A 24,565-nucleotide genomic window follows, 5' to 3' on the forward strand; every position below is an offset into this window, starting at 1 on the left:
TGTCTGCAGGTGTTGCATGTTGGCATTGCATACAATGCACCTTGACTCGCTTGTTGGTTCGAACAGCCTGACGTTGGGATGTGCTGGCGGCTGCTGCACGTTGGTCTGTCTTTCTGGTCTGTTGCGCAATTGGTACTCCCGTCAACACGGCAGACATCGATTGAAGGGCAAGGCAGGGGACGTGCATCGTCCTGCATGTGGGTCATTGGTGGACGTATGTTCTGCATTGCTGTAGTCTCGAAGCATTGCTGGCTAGCGCAAGCCATCTCGTTGTGTGGAAACAAACGTTAACACCCGTTTAGCATCTTGCGCCATGATTCGCTGTCGGAATGTACCCCTCTCACGCCTCCATAAGAAGCAATCAGCGCAGTTCTTGATATGGGTCTCGAGCTTGCAATAGCAGCCGGCAATTTACAGGCCGGCCGGTGTGACGAGAAAGCATGAACAAACGAAGTTCTACGCCATGTAAGTATGTGCCGGATTATTTAGATATACGCAGATTAGGATTGTATGCAAAGCTTTTGAAGCTCTTCATAGTATCGAATCGTTACTTAAAACCAGGCCAGTCCCCTTCAACTCGAATAGCAGAAGTCTACGTGGCTCGGACCCCGTGGTGCTGCAGTACTGGTATGGGACTGCCACGACCTTGCAGGGCCCTGAGATCGATATCCTGCTAACCATGTTTCCATTCCCAAAGTTCGGAGGTGTGAGCTACCTGTGTCCAATTCTACTAGTCGGCTTGCCACAGCAGCTTCGAACAGTTTAACGGGGTATCAGAAGACCCAGCCGCCGTTAATTAAAAGACACAAGAGGAGATGGGACCCGAGTTGGCAATTTCTAGAGGCTGATACCAGGACTAGACCGGAATCTACCTCAGTACGCATACGATTCCAGAACGGAACTGGATGGCAAATCTGCAACTCACCGCTCCCCGGTTTCTTCCTTCCTTCCTTCCTTCCTTTCATTTTTTTTAAGGAAAATAAATAAAATAAAAATAAAAATAAAGAGATCTTGATGGAAACTTGATACAATTTCGCACTCCGTCCTCGGGTTTGTTTTTCTTTCGATCGAGAATGACTATGGGCGGGCAAGTATAACGCAGGAATATTCGTATATATATTTCTTGGGGGACTATCGCATTTCTATTAGCCTCGATTCCACCCAGCGGAAAGCCCGATCCATTTCTCGTACATTGCTTGCTGATCTATCTATATTGACCTGAACCGGCATTGGATGTTCGTGTATCAGCCCAAGAAGAGAAACTTGCCTATTCCGGGACGGGATGTCAGATGCATATCATCGTGCAAGAGCAAGCTCGTCGCCAACTCAGACACTCCAAATAGCGTAGCTAGAAATATGTATGTACGATATTGACAAAGACTATGTATCTTCCCGTGCGCAGGAATTAACTGCTGTCCACGTATCCAAACACCTAACTTACCCTTCCAATCCGAAGAATATAAGTAGTGTCCGTCATGGGAGGACGCATTCGAATATTATTAAGATGGGAAAGAGAGGCCTTCAAAAACAGACGATTCCAAATTCTTCAGTCGAAATCAGAGCCTCATAGCCGGCATCCAAAACAGAACCAGCGGCTTTCACAACTTAACTAAAAAGCCTGGACGATCCTGTTTTTGCTAGCAGGAAGCTGGATCCCTCGATTACAGTACAGAACCGTCAATTTCGAGGAGACCATTCCTCCCGTTAAGAACACCGGCTAGGCCCTATGCCACCCTCTCTCGGGCCGCCGTTCCTCATGGCCCCAGAAAATTCAGAAAAACCAGAAAATTTAGAAGCACGGACACGTTGGCAGCGATCTCTTGAGGGTGAGGAGTGTTCCTTTTGCTGCTGAGTTGTAAGAGCTTTCCCAAACTAATTAGCGACGGGGCAGATTATTGCCAAAAACAAATGTGGCAGCCGCCCGTTTGGAATATCATGAGCGACCGTCGTGGGGGCAGGACAGCGTGGAGCGCCACAGTCGAGATAGGTGGCGTCTCCGTCAGTGCCCGATACTGGTACGACGGGGTTTATCTCGGCAATGCAAAAGAAGATGCTGCTGAGGTTGCACTTCGCCTTTTACACAAAAAAACATTGCAGACCATGCAGAGTGTTTGACCGCCGCCCTGGGGCTTGGTGTTCTGCGGAGGTTTATTCTCTTCTCTTCTTTTCTCTCTCTCTTTCTTTTTTCCCACGTGCACCCTTTGTTATAGAAAGAACCGTATGGTGTATATGGTCCCGCCCACCCCTTGAGCGCTTTGCTTCATCCGACTTCCTTTTCGAAAAATTTCTCCTTCTGATTATAATCGGTTACGCAGTACAGTTTGACCAAACTCCCTACCCCGTGCCTGTTTGACATTGTAATTATCTATTGTCCTTTCCTTTTTCTTTCTGAGGCTCCCGTTTCGTTTGTTTGGCTGGTTTGTTCATAAAAATGGTGGCGTTGGTTGGGAAGGAACGGAACTCCTGTATTACAATTTTGTGTGTATAACACTTTCCTGTTTAGATACTAAGATCCTTCGGGGCTTCGTAGAGGCTGCTTTACGAGGCCATTGATACTCTGGTTTCTTTCCAAATCTCCCGCTCCCTGAATCCACCCAGCGGAGATACCGTCAGTAACGTGGAATGTGTCCGCTGAAATTTACACTAGGCGATGGGAACTATCGTATATGCTCAGAACTGGTATCGCATATCTGCCAATGGCTGGCTTATGATTGAACGAGTAAAAAGATGTCCGGTTGCCGGGGGGCCTGCGTAGAGTCTTCTATTCTGAAATCCACTACATATATTCCTCCAAAAGCCCCGTCAATCTCTAGCTGTGTTGTCCTTGATTACCTGCCCAGCCTTCGAAGGAACTGAAGATCTGAAGTATGAGTCTCTAGGGCAGCCCGCATAGCCTGTACATATACTTCCTCATCCTGGGTCGTCGTGAGAGATGTTTTCTGTGTAGGTGGCGCTATGATTTTTGTAGAGCGATGTCTCTGGAGGAGGGGATTGAAGGTCAGGACTCCAGCTTCTTCCCCGACGTGTAGAAGGAGATCACTATTTTCTACCGAGGGTTTAAGATCTGCTCGAGGCTGCAGGATCGGCAGTATCCTTTTCACACATCCTCCTCCGGTATAGCCATCACCCCAGGGTCCGACCCAGTCACGGATGTGTTTTATACCATCCCTTTCCATGAAATGGATACGGCCTTCGCTATCACCCGTGACAATCTTGACGCCCTGGCTAGCTACTGAGAAGATTTTGCTCCTTGATGCTGACTGTCTATTCCTGGTAGCTGCAGAAGTCGATTTCGCGAACATTTTTTGGACGGATGGTGGTATCCGGCCCCTCTGCTCTGCCAAAACATCACCTTTCTTAAAGGCCCCGTCGGGGAAGCCGGGGTTAGTACCCGCCATTGGCAGCGGGTACATCTCCAGCGTTCCCCTGCCGGCATATTCACCGCATCCTATCAAAGTATACTTTGACGACACGGACGGCGCTGAGTTCGTAGGAATGATGGCGAGACTGCTCAACCGGGCACCAGAATGCATCGTGCCCGCGAGTCGAGGCCAGTATCGTCGATCATAGGCCATAATACTAGGGAATCTCCCAGCAACATAAAGTTCATTACCGCCGCCCTGGTCTGTTGGAGAATGCAGTATACTGAGGGGAGATGGTTGGAGAAATGCGGTAGGCGGCGCATGCAGAAGGTAGTCACGCGAATTACGCTCTTCGTTATCCAATGACAGGCCAGGTGGGGTGACTGGGCGGTCATCCAAACGAGTGAACGGCTTACGTATACCTGGATCGGTGGAGACGGGGTCAATCTTCTCACTATTGCAGGAACCGGAAGGATGTGAAGCGGAAGTTGTGGCAACATAGTCCGAGGAACTTCTTGAATCCAAGAGGTGAAGTGTCAGGGTAGTTCCGACGGCTAGCACCGGTGTCGGGGTTGACAAGCACGTAACAGAGAAGGGAAACCGGTGGGTTCGGATCCTCTGCATCGTCGTTAGGTCCTGTGACGAATGTCATTAGATCTAGACCAAAGAGAGTGTCATCATTGTGAGGAATACGCTGAGGCTACGTACGACCTCGGTGAGAACACTGCCCGCACCAAACCAAGCCCTATAGTTGTGTGCTGTGGCAGCATCCACAAATAGCCCTCGTTCGTGGTGTATTCCAGTTACAGTGCCGTCGCTCATCCTTCCGAATCCCGAGTCGGGAGACCTACGTGCGAGTAGGTCCGGCTTTGATCTCCCAAGGATCGAACCAACTTTGCTATCTGAAAGGGAAAATATGCAAACACTACCGTCTCCCAGAGCAGATGCAGCAAACAAGTGATCCATCCTAGCACCATTACCCCCGGCTATAGTGATGTCTACAATTTCTAGATTATTCGGGGTTTGGAATTTGATAAAAGATTGGTCGGATAAGGCGGCATGACGGTATTGGTACTCTTTGTACCAATCCACACCCCTCTCTTCGTCCGAGGCATCATACCATTGTGCTCGCGCTTGAAGTGTTACCTTTTCTGAGGCCTTTTTGAATTTTGAAGAGGAGGAGGAGGATGAGGATGAGGAAGGGGAAGCGGAAGAAGTGAGACGGGTTTGAGAGACGGGGAATCCCGGGAAGCAGTGGGCACGCCAGAGCAATCCGTCAAAGCGGGAAACCGACCGTATCCGGGAACTGACACGGTGGAGGGAAATGAGGGAGGGTATATCGAGAACTACATGGCCGTTAGGGGGACATTAGCGAGGGGATTATGAGAATATATGCTGAGGTAGGTAGGGCGGGATGGGCGAATATCAGAAGTCACACTTGGTCGCATGAGATATATGAATGCAATATACTTACAAGTTATGATGTGAGAGATAAGTTCATCAGGGAGCTGCTCAAAGGGGGAGATCTTGGGCTCCATGATGCATCATTTAGTGTGCACGTGTGATCGGTAGGTTTTAGGTTAATGTTGATTTTCGAGTTCTCTGAAGCTTGAAGTAGACTACATACAAGCGTAGGTACGTATTTGAGGTACATGGGCATAATTGATAAGCAAGCAAGCGCAAGCACAAAGTACGCAGGTAACCTGCATAACCGCCGACCCGGAAAATCTATTCAGCATTGATCGGTATTAATCAGCATGATGCAAGGGCATACAAGGTCCGGAAGCTTAGGCACCGGGGGCCCAGTACAGAGCAATATCGTTGCAAATTGATGGTTTATTTTGATTATGTCAACAGAACGGGAGCGCGCCGCGGCTGGGACATGCGGCTGATAGCTGATTCAGGAACCAAAGATAAGATCGGATGAGGTTTTTCACGAGAAGGAATCGCGACTGGTAAATAACATGTACATCGTACTTCAGTAATTACTTCTTACTTACCTACCTACTGTACTCTGCGGTGGTGGTAGTAGCAAGGATACCTACTGACGTGAAGCGTCCAAGTACTCCGACCCCCTTAATTCAAATACTTCACCTTCAAGCCCACCAATGCAATCGATAATGTCGCGGTTGTCTATTGCAACTGCAACTGCAACGCTGACCTGGACGACTATTCTTTTCATCGCGCTGTTGCATCCAGTCACGGTTGTCGCACAATCCATGTAAACCATATTGACCATCCCCTATCCCTACTAACTACTGTATACTGTTGCGGCTGTCTTTCCTGCCGTTCCTTCTGCTTTAATAGAGACCTAGCTAACATCTCGCAAGATCTGACCCTAAACCGACGTTGGCCGTTGGTCCTGGTTCATTAGGTTATGTGTACCTTGGCTGTTACAATGAGACTTTGGATATCACCAATGACCGCGCTATCTACGGGGGAAATGTCACCAAATCCACCGACATGACTGTCGAGGAATGCCTTGAGGCATGTAAGGGAAGAAACTACGATGTAAGTACTTAAGTACTGAAGTACCTCTGCCGGTATGAGAATATTGCCTGACATTGTGCGCGTGCGTGACTACTCAAGTATGCGGGGCTTGAATACACTAGTGAATGCTGGTGCGGCCCGTATCTGAGTGATCTTAGTCAAAAGCTGGAAGACACCCAATGTGATCTTGGATGTGCTGGGAATAACTCGGAGGCTTGCGGAGGCGCCTTGAGGTAACACTATTATACTTAATTCTTCCCCTACGTCTCTTTCGCGATTCCCATGGACTCCCACTGACAGTCGGCTGCCACGCGCCAATTGTTCCTTTCAGGGTATCGGTTTACAAGCTGGAGTCCAGCTCTGCTGTTCGGGGCTCGAGCGGTCTGGTTTCAGTACACCTGGCAGCCGCTTTGGCTTTGACTGTGTGCGTCGTCACCATCACCCTCTGACAGGTCATAGAATGTTATTTTCTAGTGCAGTCGGTACATGTTTGCTGGGTTTGGCGGCTCTCGATTAATCTTTCTCGCTTCGTCTGTGTTTTTTTTTTTTTTCCTCATCCCCTGTCACATAAAAACAGTACATACTTCTTGAGTACCTACTTCTTATACATCCAGACAGATGATAAATAATTGAAGATCTCGAAATCCCAACCCAAACTCTATCATCCAAAACCTCCCTCATGCACTTGGGCACTTGAGTACATTGACACAAATGGCATCGAGAGCAGTCCTGCACCACGCAGCGCTTAAAATCACTCCTCCTCCCCGTACGCTGCGGGAGAGTCGAGAAATATATCGGACCTTAAGAAAATTCGGTGAGATAGACCTCTATCGAAGTCTCCGAGTAGGTCACAGGAACCCTCTTTCGTGAAACCCTACCCAATTCACTGAAATCACCTCCTCGGATTACAAATGGGATTGCTAATTGATACTCTACTTGCAGCACGAGACATCAACCCTCGAAGCGAAGGACGATGCCATTGTCTTGTTCCGTGACGAAGCTGCTCTCGGAGAAGCTTTCGAAGCATCGCCTATAAACGTTTCTATGCCAACCGCCCAGCCCTCTCCGATACCATCTTCAAGCCTTAGTACAGTCTCAACGCCTGCCGACCCTCCATTCTCCGACAAGTTCACGATCGAAATTTCGAAACGCGAACATAATCACGAAACCAGGATAATTGACCAGCTATTCGCCGCACCTTACTCCGTTACCCAGGAAACTCCTCCTGGAGCGTCAATTGGTTCCAATTCGAAGTCCGATATAAGCCGAGCGCCTGATGCGAACGAGTATCGAACAAACCTCACCCGGGCGACGGGTGGCGGGTGGAAGAGCTGGAGGCTCGAGATGAAACAAGCGGGTATTCCAACGTGGAGTTCCATCAAACCCACCTCCGATGTTGTAGTTGCAGCCCCACTGGAGTCTAGTACCTCACGTTCCCGCATAAACTCCGTAGGCTGGAGCCGGCCATCTGATACCTACGATATTGGAACACAAGACGCGGCGCAGCCGGTTCTACCAAAATCTATATCCAGTACCATATCGAATCCGACACCGCTCCCACTCGATCCTACACTACAGCCATTCCGAAGGCAGCGTCAATCACAAACCGGGGGTGCACATGGCTCTCAATCAACTATGAGAAGCTCGACGGGTTGGTGGCGGGGCGCGACACAGGCTGAAGGCCGGAGCTCCCACCTTCCATCACAACAGGACCAGTCCGGTGCTTCGTCTATTTCGGAAAGTAGTAACCAAAGCTCCCCAGGACCGATATCTTCCAAAACACCTGCACAGAACGAAAGCGAAAGCATAGTAGCCATACATCCCTTGAATTTTGGGTCCACATCTTCAGCTATTAGCGAAGGGCTTACTGGTAGTGCTGATAATACCTTCGAAACCGGGCTCCGTCCAGATTCATCAGATGTAAACGCATTGTCCATTAAAGAAACAAAACAACCTGCAAAAGCAAATCTCGAGAATGTCTCTGAGCCCATGCCTGGCCACGAGACGCCTCGGATTCATGGAGCCCAGACGCTAGAGCAAAATAACGCTGGTCCGATCTTTGTTCGCGATGTCACCTCGCACGTGGAGCAAGGTCTTGAGGAACAATCACTGGAAAAAGCCGAAGCTTCTATTGATATCCGAACCAATGAGAAGACTTCGAGTAAAGAGGCACCACCAGAGCAGACGAACCAATCAAAACCACAACACGCCGAAGCAATAACAACGGAGAGAGTAACAGCACCAGCGAAGAAGAAATGGTGGAGCTTGCCCTGGCAAAAATAAACTGGAGAAACGGCTAGTTAGCAATTGCTTCGTCATCCATTAGAAATCTATCGATGCTTTCCTCAAAGTAGATGATGCGGCATATGTGCATTACGTGTCGGGGGTATGTCACATGCACAGGTCCGGGGAAATATCACCCATATGTATATAATACCCTGCAATGATATCATGTAAGTTTAAACAAATGAGATGCAAAACAGACGAATTAAACCCTATATCGAGTGCTGCATGGATGCAAGTAGGTCATTAGGTACCTACTGAGATAATGACAAGCTAGCGAACCGACGCGAACGCTAGCCGGCAGGGAAACTTGGAAGAGATAAAGACGACCAGGGTTACCTACATTAGGCGTGGACATCAATGGTTGTCTAAGGACCCCGGGATTTCGGAATAGGCTGTTGATTACCGCGAGGTGAAACCAACCCCACTAGTTTGAAACCAGCAGCTTTCATAACATTGGCTTCCATGCATATATGTATGTATGTCAGCTGGTATGCAAGGGGCATCGAGCCTCGCGGACTCAGGCCCCGATCTAAACGCCCTGCCCAGCCGATGGAAGACCGGCCCGTTAACGACAGTCGCAACACATTTTAAACACAAGACACCGACTGCTAGGTATCTACTCCGTAGATCTAGGAGTATATTGCGCATGTCCATCTGTGCTTCCAGCAAATACACCCTAGTACTCTTACCTCGACCCTGCAAGTGATCTTTGTGGAGATATTGAGGGGGGTTATTGGACCAGGTTCTTCTGAAGAGTGCATACCGAGGTCGAGTCTCCATTTCCGTCATCCGTTCTTTGGATGACAAAACCACGCACTGCGATTGACTGGAATGACTGACTGGCCACCCCTGGAACCCAAAGAATTGAGTCCAAGGGTCCAGGATAATCTGGGGTTTTGATATCTGGATGCTAAGCTTTTGGAGCGGCTAAAACTAGCTCTCAGCAGGAGTATAGCAAAGTTCCTGACGATATATATCCAGGTTCACAAGCCGGGATTCCGAAATGAAAGCTCCCTTGGAATCATGGGACGGCGAGCGAGCCGGTGCCGATAATTGTATAAATACAATGCAACCTACGATGGGCAGGCTGTGGCTCTCACCTCAACGACACCCGCATAACGGAGAGCAGGCCATACGAAGGATACTTGCCCATCAGACGTTCATAGCCTGACTGGAGCAGAAAGCTTGTCCGTCGAAGACTGAAAGAATGCCTAGTGTGTGGAATATTTTGGCGGCTGCCACGGCCATTGCCGGCGGAGGTACGTCCTTTTCATTTTCCCTTGCTTCAGGACAATGAAGTTATTCAGTTCTAATCCTTTTCTTTCCTTCTTTTCTTCGTAGCCCAATATGCTTTGGCCCAAAGCACCGGCGAATACACTGATTCGCGCACTGGGATTGTGTACCAAGCCTACAGAAACCCAAATTATGGGGGTTACACGTTCGGTATTGCATTACCGTCAAGCCCGACTAATGAGTTTATCGGTCTTCTCGTATGCTACCCAACCAAAATATATTACCCATCGCTGTATTAACAAGTATCTGTGATTTAGGAAGGGCCCCTGGGAACGCCCGCCAACCGATGGGCCGGTGTGAGTTTAGGCGGTCCGATGAACGGACCTACCTTGATCGTTGCTTGGCCAAATGGTAATGATGTCGTTACATCATTCCGAACTGCATCGTAAGTCCTTAAGTGAAATGGAGCCTCATCTTCTCTATCACAACAGCACGAAACGTGTCTCAAAATAGCGCCCGCTAAGCATATCTCACCTTTATCTAGAAACTGGATGGAGCCAACCGTGTTAACGCCTAGTGGGGCCCAGTTGACGAAGATGAATGTGGTTGTGAACACAACACATTGGTCATTAACCTTTAGATGCGTAAACTGCAATACATGGGAATCTGGTTCTCTTGATCTGACTGGTGGTGCCGCTGTATTTGGATACGCGCAATCTCCATATTCTGTCGACACCCCTTCCAGCTCGAGTTCCGTGTTACAGCCCCATGACAATTCGTTTGCCAACTACGGGCTCCCTTTAACACCCGCTCGCAATGAAAATTACGCTTCTTGGATAGCTAAGTACCCTGGAGGTGGAGGAACTACCACTACCACTCGAACCACCACCACCACAACTACTACCACATCGCGGACTACCACCACAAGCGCCGCGCCTCTTCCAACGTTCTCTCAAACGTTTGATTACATCGTAATCGGTGCAGGTGCAGGCGGTTTGATCACAGCGGATCGCCTCTCCGAGGCCGGGAAGTCCGTCCTTTTGATCGAACGGGGCCCTCCATCAACCTACCAACATGGTGGTCGAATTCAGCCCCCATGGGTCGGGTCAGCACCTTTAACACGCTTTGATATTCCTGGCCTTTGTAATGAAATCTGGGCTAATTCCTCAGGGATCGCCTGTACTGATATCTCGGGAGGTGTGATGGCTGGTTGTGTCCTTGGTGGTGGCACAGCGATTAACTCTGGTCTATTTTGGAAGCCACAACCCTACGACTACGATAACGCCGATTGGCCAACAGGATGGAAATATAACGACATGTTACCATATGTTAATAAAGTGTTTTCGAGGATCCCCTCCACAACCACTCCATCGCAGGACGGGCAGAGATATGGACAAGACTTGTACAATCTCATCTATAATGTCCTCCAACCGAAGGGCTGGTCCCCAATCGACGCCAACAACCAACCCAATCTCAAGAACAGAACATTCCACCATACCCCCTATATGTTTAGCGGTGGCCAACGTGGTGGTCCCCTTGCAACATATTTAGTATCCGCAAAGGGCCGAAGCAATTTCAGACTTTTTATCAATACATCAGTCGTTAAGTTGAACAGGAGTGGTGGCCAAATCACTGGTGTCGTTACGGAATCAACTGGCGTCGGCGGCATGCGATACCTTATCAATGTTAGCACCAGCGGGCGTGTCATTCTATCCGCCGGTGTTTTTAACACGGCTAAAATTCTCTTCAGAAGCGGAATTGGGCCATCCGACGCACTCAACGTTGTGAAATCTAGCACAGATGGGCCCACAATGATCGATAGCAGCCAGTGGATCAACTTGCCAGTTGGTGAAAATCTTCACGACCAGGACAACACCGATCTCGTCTTCTCGCACCCCACCATATCTTCGTATGACTTCTATGCCGCATACGATGAGCCAATAGCAGCAGATAAGAGCAAGTATTTAAATCAGAGAGCTGGTCAACTAGCAGAGTCGGCACCCAATTGTAACACCGTGTTTTTCGAGAACTTTGCTTCTTCGGACGGCCGAGTCAGACAGGTTCAATGGACAGCCAGGAAAGAACCATCCTTGGGAGCCGCAGGTGATACCATGGTAACCTTGAGTCTGTATCTGACAGCGGGTGCTACTTCCCGAGGCCGTTTAACAATTCTACCCTCCCTCAACACCGTTGTGAGCGATCTCCCTTACCTGACCACCCAAGCAGATATCGACGCCAAAGTCAAAGCAATCCAGTCATGGATTAACGCCGCGAATAACTACCCGGACCTAACATTTGTTTTCCCGGAAAAAGGTCAAACCGCTGCCGACTACCTCGCAAATTATCTCGGTGGCCATGGTAGTAACCATTGGATGGGCACATGCCGCATGGGGACCGATGATGGAACGAAAGGCGGAAAGGCGGTCGTCGATCTTAATACCCAAGTTTGGGGTACAAAGAATCTCTTTGTTGTGGATGCTAGTATTTTCCCGTCTACGATTACGGCCAATCCAAGCGCATACATTATGACTGTTGCCGAACGAGCTGTCGCCAAAATTTTAGCCTTGGCTCTCAACAGCAATCCTGGTTCCACCACAACCACAACCACAACTCGCACAACAACCACAACTTCTCGCACGACTACCGGTAAACTCCATTTCCATTATTCCATATACAAGCCCGCAGTCAGCTAATGCCCTTTGTAGCTTCCCAACCTGTACAAACGCTCTATGGACAGTGTGCAGGTGTTTCTTGGACTGGTCCAACTGCCTGCGCTGCTGGTAGTACATGCCAATACCAGAATCCATACTACTGTAAGTTCGACCCGATATCTTAACCCCGAAAGCCCGGAGAGATAGATCATGAGTGATCCTATGACATGTCACTTGTCTATATATGTCTGCGTTGTCCCGGCGTCTCAAATTCCCCAAGGCTAACAATCATCTACAGCACAATGTCTCTAGATATCCATAAGATAGTGGCCTGCGGAGACCATGCGTCTTGAATGAGTATACGAGTATAGGATATAGTATATACATGCTTTGTGAGTGAAGTCAAAGTATCTGTAAATATGGGCTGTTAGGTGTTCTGATATTGTGTGTATATACCTACTTGAGTACATATTACTGGAATTTAAAGTATTCAATTATATGCAATACCCATTGTGCATGGTTGGCACCGCTCTGAATTCGCGAATCACTGGGATGCTATATTGCTGGAATACGTTTTGACATCCTTTTGTAATTTGGCAAGGTCCTTGGGGACGGTGTCTTTGATCCTCGAAAATTCCGTTGCATCCCCACCCTTCAGAGATTCTTCCGAATACGTATTTGAGATGTGTTCTTGGACCTCCGACATAATGTTGAGGATTTGTGATAGTTGGTTTGGCAGCCACTAGTTCAAAATCAGTTTTATCCCACGGTTGCTTTAGTGCGATCTAGGCGAAAGATTGAAGGGAAAGAAAAAAAAATTAATGGGATATACCTCAACTATTGGAGATCCACCGGTGGCCTTTGGATGAAGTCGTTTGCCTTGTTTCAGAATATATTCCCTATGCATGCACAAATCGTTACTACCAATAACCTAACTACCTACTAGCTTCAGGGTGTGATGATACGCGTCAAAGTAGCTAGTACATACCTTGTGAAGTTCCAGTGCCTCCCTCTAAATTCGCGGATTTGATCGAGAATCAAGAGATACAGAACTTTGATGATAGGAAAATAGTTAGCATAAACCGGAAGGCTGGAAGTATTAATAGGTGAGTACTTGAGCCTACCTGCTGTTTTCTGGTTTCCCAACGAAAATTCCTTCACGCTTGGGTATTGATCAGTTCCCCTTGCGACAGTCTCTACCCACTTAAGATATCCCTTATGCCCGTCAGGTCGATAGTTTCTGAAATCCTAAGCCCGTGTAAGAATACGTATATCAGCATAGGTATTTAGACATGCGTGCGTTATATGGTGATTACAACCTTGAGGATTTGGGTGAGAGGGTTTTCCGGCATTTCGATGCTTAAATTCAACCAGCCATGTTGCTCCGCGGTTAGCCTTCCGCCAACTGATACAATGTAGAACGTCGAAAGGAATATATTAAAATTACCACATGAAATTGTCGATGAGAGGGATCATGCTGTCGTTCTATAGGCGCAGAACCTAAATTAGCACCCGTGAACTGTGATTACTACCCAACCCCATAGGGGATTACTTACAGCACCACTTTCGCCGCGGAATTTCATCGGCTCCGTGGAAACACCTTCGTAGACGACGCCATCTGGGAACATTGGCTGAGAATGGATGCCGAAGATAAATGTTCGAAAGCCAGAATATGCTTCTGGCTTGGACTTTTGCCACATATCTAAGTATTCATCATACGAGGTCAGTGGCGTTGATTTTGTTGGATTTTGGTACAAGGCATTATTCGGTTTAAGTTACCATTCATGACCTTGTTTATATTTTTGAAGGTTTCTAGTATTTCTTGAAGCCCTTCTTGAAACACGGTAAGTCTATCAGGAGAATCCAAATCTCGAAGAGCCTTTAGGCCCTTTTGGACACCGCTAACAAGGCCATGGCTATGTTTCACCATTTCGACATGTATAAGTACAAAGCCGGCTTCCGAGCTCTTGTTGTCGAGACCGTTTTCGAAAGCTCTGATCAAAGCCAAGTTATCATAGTCCATCCCTCTATTTGGGTCAAGTCTGCGCCAATTGAAAAGGGCATAGCTTCCGGCTTGCCATGTTTTTATTATCAGATGACATTTTATGCCTATGATCGATTTCGAATGGCGCTACATCAACATACCGTACTCCATAAAAGGTTTGAACCCAGTTCTATAGAGTTCCAGATCCGAAATCGAAGGTGTTAGCACTATATACTTCAAGGGTATGCCTCAGATACGAATCACAAGCGTAAACAAGGGACTACTTACAATTCCGCTACCTTGGCCATTGGTTGCGCTATGTTCGCTGGCAAACGGGACCTCCCAAGACCGTATTCTCGACCATCTGTCTTTATATATGTATCGTAACAAGGCTCGAAGAGATATGCGCTCAAGAGGAAAGAATAATCTCGATATAGCGCATTTAAAATAACCTTGTTATCACGATATTTATCGATCTCCGCTACCAAGTTAGGGAAAGAGTCAACTCTAGCGCCCAGCTCGCGGCCATGGAGTAGCCCTGGTTCCCCCGACGCCTTTCGAATCGGCATATCCTGCAGGATACTCTCTAACGCTTCGAATTCTAAAGGCAAGACTGCTGGTGGATCCTGCCTGGGAAGGAAGCCTCGAGTTGTTGATACCATGAAAGCTGGGAGAGAGGTATCCTCTGGCAAGCTATCGGTGAGAACTTCGAAATCCATCTTCTTAACTTATATGCGTAGTGGATCTTGAATTCGATGGATATTGTGCTGGGTGCTTAGCCTCAGGAGGTGATAGTTGGACGACCTTTAGGTGCTTAAGGAGGTATGCAAGAGAAACAAATGCAAAATGAAGGTGCGGGTCATGAGAACTGGGCTTCTATCGATTTATAGAAAGCTTGAGGTAGATATGTGCGATTTGATGCTACCTAGATTAGGCTTCGAACGACTTAGATTTCACTCCATACCAAAATAAGCCCGAAGGCATAGGAGTTCCTTTCACCACAGATTCCGCAGCAAGTGCGACCAGGTTACCGGGCTCACGAGAATCGGCCGCCGAACTCTCGAAACTATGCGATGCTATCCCCAATGAATATGCTTTGTCGTTGCTTTGTATTTCGGTCATGTGGGTACCAAGATCCAACAGTATTTCTAGAAAATTATGCTAAAAAAGGTAAAGACGCGGTTGTCTAACTGCATTAAAAAGTATCAAGATATAATCACGTAACTAGTTAGCAAATAATGGGGTAATGCGAGCGAACTTATCCGCTGTTTTCCTTTGGTAGCCTCCTTAGCTCCCGCGCGCCAATGGGCCAACGGCAGATGCCCGTACGGGCCTCGACCTAAGCCTTTGAATACACGGAGAAACCTTGATTTTATCAGGTAACTGCTGGGTACTAGCTCTGCCGATTAACCAAGCAACTGGTTAAGCAAGGTACTTGAGTACTTCTTTAGTTAGCTGTCATCCTTGTATTCGAACCCGAATGCTAAAATAATGCGAGCCTAGTGATTAAAAATCCGCATAGTAGTTTACCGGAAGATGATTGGACAAATATGTAAATAGACACTGATTAAACCTAGGTAATTCGAGAAATCCTCCTTTGGAGCTATATACAAAAAAATAAAGTGGGTAAAAAAAAAGCACGAGTCGATGCTTCAGATCAAAAACAATGCAATGGGGACTTGGAGTCATTACTATCTGTAGTCTCTACCCCGAAACTACGCAGAGGGCCCGCTTATGTAGTTCGCTTCGTTTGTGATAATCATCCCGGCAATTCCTGCGGACGAAAATGTCGACAGAGCCCCAGTAATTAAAGCGCTGACTGCCAATTTTGCGACATCGCCCCCTCTGCTTGGAGCGATCTGCGAGAGCACACCGATTTGCGTTCCTAATGATCCAACTGTAGAATATTTGTTAGTACAAGACAACAAAGAATCGAGGCATGGAAACGTACTGTTTGCAAAGCTGCAGAGGGCAAATGTGGCAATTAGTTTGGATCTAGATGCCATGTCTGTATATTCTTTTTCTCCTGTCAACATCTGGAAAGCCACGAACCTGTTCATGGTTAGCATTTTGAACAACTAATTTTGACTCTTCTATGGAGTTCACGGATACATACTCATTCGCAATCAATTTGACACCGATCAACTTGGCAACTTTATAGAGGTCAGGCCCTCGTGGAACGCCGAGCAAGAAAGCAATTGGGTAACATAGGTATCCCACAATCTGCTCAATTGTCAGATTTGGGATGTTGAGGTAACGTCCCCACCAGCCTAGGATACCATTGCACAGGGCTAAGAATGCAATGATACATAGGAGTGTGGCCATAATCATCCCAGCAATTTTAATGCCAAGCCAGGCACCATCTGCAAAAGCTTGTAGGGCATTTTTTGGCCGGTCTTCGTCCTCGTCCGGTATAACAACCCTTCCTCTTGTGAGTGATTCTTCAGTTTCTGGGTATCTCAGCTTTGACGTAGCAAGGGAGGCAGGTATAGACATGACGCAGGAAGAAATCAACGCTTGAGCATTGACACCCATGGATATATAGGCGACTAAGACAGAGCCGGCAATTGTGGCCTACCACGTGTTGGTTAGTGGTTTCTGACCGAAAAATTGTAATGCCGGAGGACTTACGAAGCCAGATGCCATAACCTGATGAATTTCAGCCTGGGTAAGATGGGGGACGAATGGCTTGATTAACATGATAGACTCCCCTTGGCCGATGAACGGAGATGCTGATGCGACGACCGCTTCAGCACCGGATACTCTCATACTCCAGAAGAAAAAAACAGCGAATTTTCCAATAAACCATTGGAGAGCACCACAATAGAAGAGGAGGGATGTAAGTGAGATGAAGAAAATGATCGCTGGGATGACAGAGAAGAAGAAAAATTGGTATTGCGAGATTTCTTCAGTGGTTAGAAATGCGACACCCGCAGCAGCAAAATGTAGGAGACTACGGGCGAGATATGACACAAAATCGAAGATATCATATCCTACTTTCGTGCGCAGGACGAAAAGCGCCACAAGGAACTGGATGAGCATCCCAACAATCACTGTGTGCCATTGGATAGCCTTTCTGTTTGCAGATGTTGCCCACAGGACACCAATTAATACGATTAATCCGAAAAGAGACACAGCACGATTGGCTCTGGTATTTCCTGCAGACTCAGGGGAAGCAAAGGAGCCAACCACAATAACAGATATCGTAATGGCTGCTCCACACCATATTCTCAACCGTTCTGGAACAAGGTTGGCGATTTTTACTCCGGTGTTGTTCCAGATAAAGTGCATCGGTTTGGTAACAACGGTAATCGATATATAAAAGGTGGCGAGGCGAATTGTGATGCAAAGATAGAGTAGGAATGGAATCAACCACCCCAAGTCCTTCCGGTGCAAAACTACGCCGGCAACGAACCAACTAGATTTGCGGGTGGCATTAGATGAAAAAGCACATAAGATAATTTAGCTATCCGTCAACTCACCCCGTAAAAAACAACCAGATGAAAATATGGAACACGAATTTGTATCTGCGATAAAGGCTTTTAAAACGGCTTGTTCGCTGTTCCGAGACGCTTCCACTCTCGGCAGATCCGTGGCCAACTGTGACGCCCTTCTCTTCCTTGTCGAGGCTATCTTTGACATCCCCATCTTGTTTACAATCCACAGTCGGGTGACTGGTGGTACAAGAGTTCTCAGGTGCCTCGTGAGAAGGATATTTCTCGACTTCGAGAGTCGGATTGCTATTGGGTTGGTCGAGAGCCATTATTCTGGGTTTCGAGAAGTTCTGGGCTGCCGTAGAAGACCTAAGATTGCATATATATATTTATATAGCAATGGGGTTGGCGATAAAAAGGGTGGTTGGCCGAGCTAATGTGCTACGTCGCACACACTCCCGTTTGTATGAATAACTCTAGGAGTAAAGTATGGAGTAACGAGGTCTATAACTCAGTGGCTAAGGGAGGAATTAAATGAGAACGAAGGCCTGAGAGGAGGGTGGAAGTACCTCGGGATTCTGACGAGGTAGGAAGTTGGCGATGTTTTATACACCGAGAACCCCATGCAATTAAGCCTCAGGAGATACCAATGGAAGGTAAGTGGCTGGAGCTGATAGTCGAATCTTTGACAATTGGCTAGAAAGATAAGGGCTGAGCGGGCAAATGACAGGCGGCCAGGAATAATTTGAAAGAAGACCTATCAAGCTTTCATGTTGCTTTTTCATTGCTCGTGCTAAAGGCGAGATGGAGGGGTCTGAAGAAGTAACTTTAGACTGAATGAGGTATCAGGAAATATGGAGAAATGCATTGAAGGAAAGTGCAGCGATCTTGTGGGCACTGATTAGGAGTATCCACACGGCGGAAGGGATCGAAGGAATCTGAAAATAAAGCATGTAAGATAGTGGCGAGACATTGGATGTACCTTCTGCCATTGCGGCCCCATTGCCTTAGTCGCTAATTAAGTTGTGGAAATCGCAGTGTACTAAATGCAAATGGCCTTCTGCATTCCATGATCCAGTTTTTCTGTCCCTCTCGTTCTTGAGTTTCTTTCCCTTTTTTGGTAACATTTTCAAATTCCCTTTTTCATCTTCCCTTCGTAGGGGGGTTTTTTTTGAGTCCTTTACCAAAAACTGCACATTCCACATTGAGTTCAAGCGGGTTCATTGGACTATGGGGAAAGAAGGTCAATGGACTTCCTTGGGAAAAAAGGGACGATTAGAGTAGGTGCGTGGGATGTGGAGGCGGGCACGAGGTAGCGGCGACTAATCGAAGGGATGGTCGCACGAACAGCTACTGAATCAAGGCTGCAGGGTAATAAAGTTGCCGATTGCATCCTAACATGGCAGCTACAAACAGAAAGCATCGCTGCCTTCGAGTGTTTCTAGGTTGGAGTTGAAATACTAGCAGGCATCGGTGAGGGCGAAACCTCCTTCCTTATCGGTGGTGGAGCGAGGGGAAACATCGAGACATGCCTAAAAGATTACCACACATGCTGCCAAGAGTTTTGTAACCGGGTTTTCGATTGGACACCTGAACCAAGTGTGTCGTTCGGAGATATGATGAGGGTTGTCCGTTGGACGCACACGCATACACTCGCATATCTCCAACAGCTGATCTTAGTAGGCATGGGCATATTGCCGTTTTGGTATGATAAGGTGTCGTGGTTGTTGATACTGCAGTTGACGACGGAATATTCGTCTAACATGAAAGAAAGTTGTTGATGCCAAAATAAACTTCGGCCCCACACTGTATTCCATGCGTCGTTCTCCGCTTCCTTGGCCTTGGCGGTGGGAGCCTGATCGTCTTATCTCGACTCTCGCGCTTATCTGAGCTGTGGCAAAGTCATGTGCGGCGGACGGCGCCTTCCATCCAATATTTCGCTAAGTGGATCTATAGAGTAGATGAGATATATAAAGTATGTACGTTCGCTCTCTTATCATGTATCAAGTGCAAGTATTCATGGCTGGAAATTCTTCCAGAGCCATGGTCTCTTCTTGGCTTCCACAATTTGTCATTTCGACTTTTCCATTTATAGATGATATCATGATCCTTATTTTTCTGATGAATGTGTTGGAAGTACCTATGATTTAGTTATTTTTCCAATAGCTTGTTGCCAATGAAGATAGTAGTATCTTAAACATAAGTTGCATAATTAGACATATCAGGCTTGAATGAACAATTAAAGATCCAAGATTGAGTGCTAAACCGTAAGATGACCTTATGCCGTACCACTGGGCGGGCGACGGAGCCTTATTTTAGTGCTGCCCCCCTCCCAAAAAAAAAAAACTCTTTTTTTTAACTTATAAAAAAGACGCTGTGGCACATTTGCCTCTGGCGCCTGGACTCGAGGTTAGTATCAAGAGCCACCGTTGCGAGTTTCCTTCGCATACAGAACGGTGCAAGGGCAGATACTTTGTATAGATTCTTGTGTATAACAAGGTATCTTATAACGTTATCGACCAGGAAATGGTTCACACCGGGAAGTGCACCACCAAAGGTCAGCATTGTACTGCTTATAGTTATAGTCCTGAAAAGTATGGAGAAGCAAAATAAGGTATCATATATTGTTGTATCTCGAGCTATAGTGTGGATTAGATAGTCACGTGCAGAATTTCACTAATCTAAACACCCTAAGCCAATTCTCATCAACATATCTAGCTAGTCATCAGAGACCACAGCCGCCTTGTCAATTATAGGTATCAGCAGGACGGGGTAGGGATTCCTGGCGCTCATTAAGAAAGTCTTAGACCCATCTTTGTACAGAGACCCGTATCCCGACATCGATAATAACGTTAAACTCCGTGTCCGACCAGGACTCGTACTCGCAATTATAAGTAAACTCGGACTATAGCTTTTAAATCACAATCTGGGCAAAATATACCGAATATATATTCGGAAGAAACTAATTGAGGACCGGCGGCAATGCGTCGAGCTTCAGCATAAGTTTGTGCCACATTCTGCCCCATATTTCAGATCTGAGGGAAGTCAGCCGAGGTGTATACACTTGATATATATCTCTGCCTAGTATGATATGAATTATATTGTCGGCCATCGCAGCAAGCTCGAAGTTGGTACCATTAGCCCTGGTAAGTGGCTTATTACCAAATGCTACAGATGGACAGCGGCCCCGCTGTTCGCAGTGGAACTATACCAAATATATAATGAAGGATGGTGCCTTTAAGAGCTTTGAATTACCAGAATCGTGGATACAAACATTTTAGTTAACATTCTAGGATATTCTCTAACATGGCTAACGAGATATATATATATATATATATTATATACATAGAGGCACCGAGATCGCTACCGCTAATCTACTTTCCAAAATTTTCATCGACAAGAATTTAAATCTCAATAGCCTCTATTGCATTTGGGTGAGGGCTTAGGCTTAGTTTTCGTGGTAGTTATTTTCGTAGTCGTTTTGGATGTAGTCTTGGGTTTAGCCGTAGCTGTAATCGTAGGCTTGGTGGCGGGACCAACATGTTTCTGTGACATGCATATGCCACCTGCGCAATCCGGCGAGCAACCATTCCTTGGATCTTCGACACAGTACCATGGCCCATATAGAGTAGGGCAACTTCTGCCCGAAGAACCACCGCACACACTGTATGTATCCTCAGCATGAAATCGAGACAAACGCCCATACCGTCCTTCAGTATTTCTGCACCAGCACAAAGTTCCCGACCGTTCTCAAAACACATCTTACCGGAAGAACCACCGCAGCGCTTAGGATTTCCCTCACCTCTTACACCCCATTTATTAGTCAATTGTTCGTCCACACACCAGCCACAATTCGGCCCATCAGCCGGGCATTCTGGAATCCCGAAGTCCCAAACACAACGATACCCTGTGGCACAAGATACCCCCTACTACCAGCTCCGCCGCAGTAGCGCTAGTCTTTCGGGATGCAAGTACCCTCAGGTGCATCTTCGAACTAGTATTCGTTACCACATTTCTGATCCGCGGGACATTTGGTACCGGAGTCGCCGCAATGTTTGACCGTGCTCTGCGATGCCTTCCAAAGGTTAGCCCTTTCTAAAAACCATAGAAATAATTGTATAGCTGGCGTATATATAGCGGAAGGTTGAGGACTTACTCGCTTCACTAAGGCATGAAGAGCGCCCGGAGGGGCAGCAACAGCAAATGTCGCGAAGGCGACAAGAAAGAGTCTAGATCTCATATTAGAAAGTAATGATTGTGTTCAAAAGATGCAAAAACGGTATATAGTCGTTGGCACGAGAGATTGGAGCGTAAAATGCTGAGTCTCTTGAGACTTTTGCTCCTCGCACCAGCTGGAGGATAAGTACAAAGATGGTCGGGAAGCAGCGAAGATATCATCAACTTTATATTCAGCGGGAGCAGGAAACCCTCCTATCGACTTTATTGCTTTTCCTGCCCGTATACTGTGGCGGCTGGTATGCCCGTAGCAGCCGCTAGCTATTTCCATGGTGTAACCTTAGAGTAACTCTAACACAATATAAAAAGCGATTCTCAATTGTTCCGGTTCAAGTCATGCAAGGATCTGGACTTGAAGTCATGAGAACGGACTCACCAGTGGTTTATAATTTCTAAATCAGATAGATTACACAAATAGGGGAAACAAACAATAATAAAATATCCGAGAAGAGGAATCATTTCCGGTACGCTCAAGGCTTTAAACACATATTTCCGGTTTAACTTCTAGCGTGTGTCTTTGTTTAGCATGTGTCTATAGGCACACCCGCATTCACGTTGTCTTTGAAATATTTTGCTCGTCACCGCGAGTATGTCCGTGGTTCGGGATCAGAGTTTCGCAACACTTAATACCGGGAATCCTTCGCGCAGCGAATTGTTTTTCTTTTAGAAATGACTTCCATCCTAAGGCACTTTACGTACGTTTGCTATTTTCTCCAGCAGAACCATAATAGTGATTGTTGTATTGATATATGATGCTGTAGCTCTACAGTTACAAATATGAATGATCATGAGACGTTGAGTTGTAATGGCAAGTCCAATTTTTCCATGCCTTCGAAGCGAATGCTCACCCTTGTCAGACTGTGACTGAGACAAACCAAAAGCTTATCTTGGCCGTCCAAAAAAATGTACAGGGTAGTTAGTTACAAATTTAACAATATATTAATAAGAATAATAATGTAGGAGGATCTGGAGTCCCAAGATAGCCAATATGAATGAGTACGTTGTTGTTCTAATAAGCCTACCGTTCTGAGTATCTCTTGCCCGGAGCCTACCTAGCTCGAAAGAACTTAGACGTTGATGCAATGATCACACCAGCAACAGTATTTTGAATGCCTCGATATAGACCTTTTACCTGTTTTAAAAATAATACATGGTTGTTGTTCCTGGAAGGGAACAGGTTGTCAAAGTGAAGGAGGCAAACTGGGAGATCGATAGTTGAAGCTATTGTGAATCCCTTGTTATTGTTATTGAGGTTTTGTGTCAAGTGTCGATGATCGATGATTGTCGTCGATGAAGAATTATTTACATGAGGGTTGCTTGTTTTAATAGCGGGAAGCAGGATCACGTGACGTCATAAAGCCTGTTGGGGCGCAACAATGCGTTGCTGTTTTTCTTCCAACCACAGTATCGCTTGGATGTTTCCTATCTATGGTCATTCTGGGGTCAAAACAGGCCGGGCCTAATCGCCAAATTTAAATTCACGAGGTCGCAACAATCACCTTGCAACGCAGGCAAGGTTCTCGAGACTATCCCACGTCTTAGAATGTCGGATCTCCCAACACTCGTCTTTGTCCCCGGCGCGTGGCACCGGCCTACATGCTACAGCAAGGTCATTAAGCTCTTGCAAGAGCAGTATCAACTGAAGTGCAGCTCGATCACGCTCCCTTCGACAAACGGAGACCCAGAAGCAACCTTCAAGGATGACCTTGACGCTGCCCGCACGGCTATAGCTAACGAAACGGCCAAAGGACGCAACGTGGTTGTTATAGCGCACTCGTATGGCGGCCTAGTTGGCAACAGTGCTATCAAAGACTTCGCGCGGCCACGAGATGACGCCGCAACAAGCTCTGCGTCGACATCACTCTCCACTCAAACTGCAGGTCAAGCTCAAAGTTTAATCAGTGGGTATGTCGTGGGCCTCGTACTCATAGCTTCCGGCTTTACCTTCACAGGACTATCCTTTATGGACCCGCTCCTCGGCGTTCCACCCCCCTCGTGGAAGGTCAACAAAAAGACCGGATTTGCTGATCTCGTGGTACCTCCTGGCGAGTTTTTCTACCACGATTTGCCAGAGGACGAGAGGGAGTACTGGGCATCTCAGCTTGCTCCCCAGAGCCTTAAGGCTTTGTTTGAAGGCGGTGAATATTCGTATGCGGGTTGGAAGGATGTGCCCGCGTGGTATATTGGCACAGTTGAAGATCGAGGTCTGCCCGTAGTGGTCCAACGGATGAATGTAGGCATGGCAAGGGAGATGGGAGCCACTGTCGAGCATAGAGAATTGCAGACTAGCCACTCCCCGTTCTTGAGCCAGCCGGATGAAGTGGCGGAGATTCTGGTAGAGGCTGTTGGAGCCTTCACAGGCAAGCCAGTGGAAAGAGGTCGGGCGGAAAGAGAAGGAAAAATGATAGTATTGCCGGCTGCTAAACTCTGGCAGCCTCTTACGTGGTTGAGATTTGGGTTGCCGCTATTTTTTGGGCACATAGTCGGAAGGGGTATCGTCGCCTTTAGCTGGTGCAGGAGGCTATGGAGGGCCGGTCTTCGCTGAGGTATAACCTTTACGCTTACGCTTACCCTTTGAACCGAATAGTCAGGGTTGCTTGTATATATTCAATAAGCTCCGCTCTGAAATTTCAAAGCATTTAAGGAAGTGAAACAAAATGGAATGAAGTTCGATAGTAGGCATGGTGAAGTCTCCACCATTAGGTAACAATTCTTGAAGTAATTAGATTAAACTCCCCAAAGGCTAGCCTGAAAACCACATAAACTGTTATTGACAAAGCCATCCAATGAAATTACCCATGTTGTAGCACAAAATATACGGTAGTGGCCAAGTTATAACAGCATAATGTCTTGAAGCGGAAACCGAAGCAGTTAGTGGATCCATAATAA

The 24,565-nt window shown here is 47.0% G+C and overlaps 8 protein-coding genes across 8 annotated transcripts; 5 read left to right on the forward strand and 3 right to left on the reverse strand.

Annotated features, from left to right (window-relative positions):
* Positions 1-1,756: 1,756 nt before the first annotated feature.
* On the forward strand, positions 1,757-2,115 carry DFL_004975 (uncharacterized protein; the record flags this gene model as incomplete). The annotated part of the gene is made up of 2 exons (XM_067634160.1): positions 1,757-1,826; positions 1,892-2,115. The coding sequence occupies 2 exons, from the start codon at positions 1,757-1,759 to the stop codon at positions 2,113-2,115; spliced, it is 294 nt and encodes a 97-aa protein (XP_067492257.1).
* Positions 2,116-2,828: 713 nt separating this feature from the next.
* DFL_004976 (uncharacterized protein) lies at positions 2,829-4,900 on the reverse strand (the record flags this gene model as incomplete). The annotated part of the gene is made up of 3 exons (XM_067634161.1): positions 2,829-3,998; positions 4,071-4,708; positions 4,837-4,900. The coding sequence occupies 3 exons, from the start codon at positions 4,898-4,900 to the stop codon at positions 2,829-2,831; spliced, it is 1,872 nt and encodes a 623-aa protein (XP_067492258.1).
* Positions 4,901-5,482: 582 nt separating this feature from the next.
* On the forward strand, positions 5,483-6,301 carry DFL_004977 (uncharacterized protein; the record flags this gene model as incomplete). The annotated part of the gene is made up of 4 exons (XM_067634162.1): positions 5,483-5,583; positions 5,693-5,873; positions 5,952-6,085; positions 6,184-6,301. 4 exons carry the CDS (start codon positions 5,483-5,485, stop codon positions 6,299-6,301), a joined length of 534 nt encoding a protein of 177 aa, XP_067492259.1.
* Positions 6,302-6,563: 262 nt separating this feature from the next.
* Positions 6,564-8,135, forward strand: DFL_004978 (uncharacterized protein; the record flags this gene model as incomplete). The annotated part of the gene is made up of 2 exons (XM_067634163.1): positions 6,564-6,695; positions 6,795-8,135. The coding sequence occupies 2 exons, from the start codon at positions 6,564-6,566 to the stop codon at positions 8,133-8,135; spliced, it is 1,473 nt and encodes a 490-aa protein (XP_067492260.1).
* A 1,210-nt stretch (positions 8,136-9,345) lies between these two features.
* On the forward strand, positions 9,346-12,334 carry DFL_004979 (uncharacterized protein; the record flags this gene model as incomplete). The annotated part of the gene is made up of 6 exons (XM_067634164.1): positions 9,346-9,397; positions 9,480-9,628; positions 9,689-9,816; positions 9,916-12,017; positions 12,077-12,184; positions 12,321-12,334. The coding sequence occupies 6 exons, from the start codon at positions 9,346-9,348 to the stop codon at positions 12,332-12,334; spliced, it is 2,553 nt and encodes an 850-aa protein (XP_067492261.1).
* A 232-nt stretch (positions 12,335-12,566) lies between these two features.
* DFL_004980 (uncharacterized protein) lies at positions 12,567-14,314 on the reverse strand (the record flags this gene model as incomplete). Its single annotated transcript, XM_067634167.1, has 10 exons — positions 12,567-12,764; positions 12,855-12,921; positions 13,011-13,074; positions 13,147-13,270; positions 13,342-13,381; positions 13,470-13,507; positions 13,579-13,724; positions 13,802-14,095; positions 14,168-14,196; positions 14,295-14,314. 10 exons carry the CDS (start codon positions 14,312-14,314, stop codon positions 12,567-12,569), a joined length of 1,020 nt encoding a protein of 339 aa, XP_067492262.1.
* A 1,407-nt stretch (positions 14,315-15,721) lies between these two features.
* On the reverse strand, positions 15,722-17,769 carry DFL_004981 (uncharacterized protein; the record flags this gene model as incomplete). Its single annotated transcript, XM_067634168.1, has 5 exons — positions 15,722-15,903; positions 15,958-16,058; positions 16,123-16,580; positions 16,638-17,424; positions 17,489-17,769. The coding sequence occupies 5 exons, from the start codon at positions 17,767-17,769 to the stop codon at positions 15,722-15,724; spliced, it is 1,809 nt and encodes a 602-aa protein (XP_067492263.1).
* A 5,450-nt stretch (positions 17,770-23,219) lies between these two features.
* On the forward strand, positions 23,220-24,221 carry DFL_004982 (uncharacterized protein; the record flags this gene model as incomplete). The annotated part of the gene is made up of 1 exon (XM_067634169.1): positions 23,220-24,221. The coding sequence occupies one exon, from the start codon at positions 23,220-23,222 to the stop codon at positions 24,219-24,221; it is 1,002 nt and encodes a 333-aa protein (XP_067492264.1).
* Positions 24,222-24,565: the final 344 nt, after the last annotated feature.

Source organism: Arthrobotrys flagrans (genome assembly GCF_004000055.1).
Source record: "Arthrobotrys flagrans strain CBS H-5679 chromosome Unknown unitig_0, whole genome shotgun sequence".
NCBI classification, from domain to species: Eukaryota; Fungi; Ascomycota; class Orbiliomycetes; order Orbiliales; family Orbiliaceae; genus Arthrobotrys; species Arthrobotrys flagrans.